Source organism: Oryctolagus cuniculus, chromosome 18 (assembly GCF_964237555.1).
Source record: "Oryctolagus cuniculus chromosome 18, mOryCun1.1, whole genome shotgun sequence".
NCBI lineage: Eukaryota > Metazoa > Chordata > Mammalia > Lagomorpha > Leporidae > Oryctolagus > Oryctolagus cuniculus.
In genome coordinates this window covers 8853555-8859440 of record NC_091449.1, presented here as the reverse complement: position 1 = coordinate 8859440, position 5886 = coordinate 8853555, and the positions used below count along the sequence as shown (strand labels likewise).

The 5886-nt window shown below is 43.2% G+C and overlaps 1 protein-coding gene across 1 annotated transcript; it reads right to left on the bottom strand.

Moving 5' to 3' along the window:
• Positions 1–2725: 2725 nt before the first annotated feature.
• On the bottom strand, positions 2726–3673 carry ORYCUNV1R1574 (vomeronasal 1 receptor oryCunV1R1574). Its single transcript, NM_001167261.1, is given in 1 exon segment — positions 2726–3673. A coding segment is annotated over 1 exon segment (948 nt).
• Between the last annotated feature and the right edge of the window lie 2213 nt (positions 3674–5886).

The following is a 5886-nucleotide window of genomic DNA, read 5'->3' as shown; positions in this document are numbered from 1 at the left end:
TTTATGGTTGAGAATATGAGAAAATTGGTGAGCACTGGCCACCAGCAGCGAGGGGGAGAGCACTGGCGCCCTCATCCCAGACACCAGCTCCACAAGCCTGAGAAAATCAATGTCTGCTCTCTCAGCCTCCAAGTCCACCAGATTCTGTCAAAATGGCAGCCTGGGGAGAACCCGTAGATGTGCAGGGCACGCATGCAGGAAATTTCAGTGATGGTTACCCTCACCAGGGATTTCCTATGAAGATTAGCTCTGTGGTGGAAATACCTGTGATTGTTCATGGTTTTTACCAAGGGTAGAGGTGGTCTCGGCAAACCGGAAACAAACAGGACTTCCGCGAGGCCTCAGCTACATCTCAGCAGTGGAAACATCCAGGTCTGTCCATGACATCACTACACTGAGACCTCAGGGCATAGCCTCCCGAGAGGCTCAGGCAGGAGCATCAGGTGGCCTACCGGAAGTGTGACTTCACCTGAACCATCAGCGGCCTCAGAACTCCCTCAACAGCCCAGTACCACGTGTGGCTGTATTTGGAGATAAGCTCTGTGTTGGAAATACCTGTGGATTGTTCACTGTTTTTACCAAGGGCAGAGGCGCCCTCAGCAAACCCGGATGCAAACAGGCCTCCCGCAAGGCCTCAGCTGGGGCCCAGCAGCGGCAACATCCGGGTCTGTCCATGACGTCACCGCTATGTGCCCTTGGGACAGAGTCTTTGGGAGGCTCAGGGGCAGGAGCATCAGGCTGCCTACCGGAAGTGTGATTTCACCTAAGCCAGCATTGGCCTCAACACTCCACTAGCAGCCACAGGTGACACGGGACAGAGTCACAGCAACTGCATGATTTCCTCTGCGAATTTAGGGGCCACTCAGTATCGACACCTGGGAACAACGGACCTGAGCGGGAGACCTGACAGGCACGGTGGTGGGGTCATTGGTCCAGAGTAGACACCACGGGGCACAGCCAGGGAGGGGTGAGGGGTGAGGGCAGCTGTGCCGGTCTGGATCTGGGTGCTTGGGCCTGGGTGTGGCCACAGTGAACATTCATGGAGTAAGAGAAACTGCCTAGTATTGTGCCACTTTAAAAAATAACATCTAGAAAATTCTTTGGGGGCCCGCGCTGTGGCAGAGCGGGTAAGGTTGCTGCCACCAACAGTGGCATCCCATATGGGCACTAGCTCAGTCCCTGCTGCTCCACTTCCCATCCAGCTCCCTGCTAATAATCTGCTTGGGAAAGCAGCAGAAGATGGCCCATGTCCTTGTGCCCCACAACCACTAGGGATACCTGGAGCCACCTAGGGAGGGAACCATCAGATAGAAGATTCTCTCTCTCTGCCTCTGCCTCTCCTTCTCCATAACTTTCAGATAAATGAATCTTAAAAAGTACTTCTGAAAGAGAGGACGTCCAATCCGAAGACTCCAATTGAATTTGGAAATTCTAGGAAAAGATAATTTCCAACAGTACTGATCAAGAAGATGAAGCCATGATGTTGAGGAGGGCAGAGGATGGGGGGAGAGCTGTCTACAAGGCATCCATGCCTGCTCAATGGGAGCAACACTTCCTGAGGGGAAATGGAACTTTGGGAGGACAGACAGCCAAGACGGAATGAAACAGTTGTCTGTCCTGAAGGTCTGTGAGGCGTATTTCCAAATGTCATCCTGATAAAGAACAAATTTTAAAACCTCATGGAGAAAACAGTTTCTGCATGGGGAGAGCCTTCTTCTGGTGTTAGATAATGTTTGAACCACAGAAAACTGCAGAGAGGGGAAATGAGAGCTCTAGAGGATTGCGGAATCTTTGGACAGGTGAGGTGGAACTCCTTAGACTTGGGACCAAAGATTGGTGCAAAGGTTCAAGCTACATTCACCAGTGTGCTGTCCCTGGGGACTGGAACTGAACAATGAGGTAAGACAGAGAAATTAAGATGTGGAAGATGAAGCTGAGAAAAAAAAATGACGTTGGTTGAAAAATATAGCAAAGTGAATGTACTGTAAACCAATGCACCATGGAGCTATGAGAAAGAATCAGGCCCCTGCTAATGAGTATTTAAATGTAGAAACACTTCTCATTGACATCCCAATGGATTGGAACCAAATAATAAATGCATCAACGTAAGAAGGGCAGGGGATCCTTATTGATGGACTTATGCAGATGCCCGAGGTACCCCTGCATTGTACTCTATATTAAGGATTAAATCGCCAACAAAGTCTCCTCCTCTTAATCAGCTCTGTTTTCCACAGCACTTTTCACAGACTCAACTATCTTTCCTGCATCACAGACATTCTTGAGTGCTCTTTGTACTTCACTTTATCTTTAGGTCACTGGGGCACATCCAACCTCTAGGTGAGTCCCTGAAATATGCAAGGTAGGTGGTATTTATTTAACGGATAAGGGAAGTCGTTGTGATTAGCACAGTTTAACAGAAATATAAGGCAAGCCCAAATGTAATTTTGTGTTTTCTAGTAGCTCCATTCAAAAGAACAACAACAAGCAGATAAAATTAGTTTAATGATATACAACACATTCATTTAACACAACTTGTTAGTTCACTGTGTAATCTACATGAAGGTTAATACATTTTGACTCACATTAACATTCCAAAACATGAATGTTTTTAAAAGGACTACCTAGTTCCACTCAAACTAGCCCCATTTCCAGTGCCCCATGGCTTGTGGCTTCTTTTCCTCATATAAAACTTGATGGAGACTCCTCTGTTGAAGACGATGTCAGATCAGCCACTGAAAGCTCGTGGACAAAAGGTCATTCTCATATTAGAAAGGATGGAAGTCAGTTTGAGAATAATTTTGTTATGTTTCATCAGAAAAAAGGGGCAAAATGTCGGGTAGCATGATGATAAAATTCCACCAATACCCTGCAATCTTAAGTTTTTCTCAGATGCATAAAATCCATAAAGGGTCAAGCAGTTGTTTGACAAATAAAAGAACACAAAGCAAAATACCATCCAAAGGATTGTGTGGGTGGCTTTGTTTTCTGGAGATGTCTTGGACGAGAGACTGGAGGTGTGAATGTGCTGGGCCCTCCTGTGGTGTCTGTAGAGGATCCACACCATGTGGAGGCTGGACCAGATCATCAGTGCCAAGAACACTACATCATGAATCAAGATGATACTTATAAATGACCTTGATTCATACTCTCCGAGCTTCCGGGTTTGACAGTGCGCATTAACATATCCCTGACCAACCACAGTGAAATTCAATTTGGCCTTTACAGTTCCAATGATGTGGGTGTAGATCAGCATGTTGATGACCCAAAAAAAGAGTAAAGATGGGAAAATCCATTTGGAGAGCTTAGATTTCAGCATTGCCCATTTAGAATGACTGGGACTGACAGTGATGGCCTGAAATACACTTAGGAGAAAGGTAGTACATATGGAAAGACCTCGAATCACTCTGGATATGTACAGAAATGTTTGACAACCAATATCATCAAAGAAATCTTTGATTCCAAAGGATGACATGAGTTCTGGTATTAACCGGATCATAATGGTTGAAATATTGATCACTATCAGGTGCATGAAAATTGAATCGATGGGTTTCTTCAGACAAGGCTTGATTAGGAAGGTGTATGTGTATATAAAGAAGAGCAATGAGTTTGCCATGACACCAATACAAATCTGACATATTAGAAAAAAGATATAAATCATATCACTTGGTAACATTATCACATGGTGTTTTAGATGTTTTAATTAGGTTAATTTGGCATCCTTAGAAAATTAGGTTGTATTATAAATTTTATAAAATGAATTATTTTGAATACTATGACTAATAGGTCTGTTTGAGAAACAGGTGGTGAAAGGTTCAAATCTATATTTCAGGACCATCTGTGCCACTTCCAGGGACTGGACTTCAGGCCTCCTGTGAATGTCAGAGTACAGTTACATGATAAGAAGAAGGTGGACATCAAATGCTCACATCCTACATCCTCGTCTATAGCATGAGGATGTGTTTGCCTCCTGGAACAAAGAATATGCATGTGATATTTTCTTCAGAGTACTAGAGTGCTTGTAATCTATAAACCTGTGTCTCACTTCTCTGGAGAATATTCTATTTTGAATGAATTCTATTATGAAGACTAGTGTGTGTGTGTTTGAACTGCTTTTTTAGAATTTATACTGCACTCACGATTCTTTCCAACAAGGAACATTTTTATCAAATTCAGAGTAGTTTTAAATACTCACACTAATCACAAAGAATTAATTAATTTTTAAAATACTAAAAGGAATAACAGGTTTCCAAGTGAGGATTTTGCCTCTCCTCATCTACCCACAGTGTTTGGAGCCATCTTTGTTCTCAAACTTGCTGCAGAGCTCCTGAAACAGTGGGTAGAGGCTAGGAATGCAGTTAAATTCCCACTATGCACAGGACAGCAATCAAACTTTCTAGCACCAAGAGGCAAACACACCCATGGTTGATGAACTCAGCCTAACAAAGCATCCCTGTCTTTCTCCCTACAGCACATCTAAAATTTTGGTCAACATTTTTTGTGCATTTCTTATGCAGACAGAATTAATTCATTCACAAACTTAATGAGGACAGAAACAGTATCGCAGTCATTGAGGTTGACATTCAAATGAATAAGGTAATGGTTCATCTCTATTTATTAGACTATGGAGTTTGCTTCTATCATTCTCTCAGAGACTACATCTATGTTATGTAGGCATCACCTTCCTTCCTACACAGATTGCCAGTGAGTTTTGTGTGTGTTTGTTCTATGCTGACGATGGCCATAGAGTATGTGAAGTCCTAAGCTCCATTCCCAGCTTCACTACAACTCTCTTTTCTGGCATCGTCTCTACTACAGTGATGGCATTCTGCACAGAAGAAAGAATATAGAATGTTTAACAAGCTCCATCAATATTAGAGTATTCTTCCACATTTCTCCCATTTATTCCTTCAAATTTCTTTGTAACTTAGGCCTATATTAGTTGGAATCACTTGAAATTCTGATGCCTGATATGGTCAAAAAAGTTAACTACTCTTATTTTTTTTAAATGCATCCTGGGGTGTGCATTAGAAGGAATGGAAATACTGGGATTCCCAAAATCTATACCAGAGTGCCCTGGTTAGGATCCTGACTCTGCTTCTGAATCAATCTTCCTGCTAATGCATATCCTAGGAGGCAGCAGATGATGGTTTGAGGGAATCAGCCCATGACACTCATGTGGAAGATGGATATGAAGACAGATGTGAAGTCCTGATTCCTGACTATGGCCTGCTCTGTTTCAGGTACATAGGAAGAAACCACTGGATTAGTTTGTACTTGATTTCTCTCTCTCTCACTCTTGCTCTCGCTCTCCCTCTGTGTTGTGTATGTGTGTGTTTGTGTGTGTCTGCCTTCTCCCTCAGTCTTCCTTTCATAAAATAAATATACAAATGCAGTTTTTAATGCATCCTATCTTTAATATACAGAACGACAGTTCTGGTTCATCTTCAGGCTCTCTGACCGTGATTCCTTGTCCTGTATCACAAGTCTGGCCTGTCGCCAGAGCTCCTTCTTCAGTCAAATTCTCTGTTCACTCCACATACCTGCTGTTCACAATTTAAAGTCTCTCAGAATTGTATCATCAAGCTGAACATCCAAAATTCCCTTCAGTACTTATGTACTTCAGATCTCTTTCTGCCAAGCATGAGAGGTCTTGGATAACTTACCTGTCTCTCATCTCAACTGAACACACCCAGCGTCAGCTCTGCACAGCTTATGATTACTGGGTTCCATCAGGACCTTACTGTGACTCAAAAAGGGAAAAGGAAACAAACTACGATGTGGCAGGCACTGTCTGTGACCTTCACAGCTCAATGTGTGGTTACTGTTGACCTTCAATCAAACAAAACCACAAAGAGAAATTCTGACACACGAGTACTTGCAAAACAT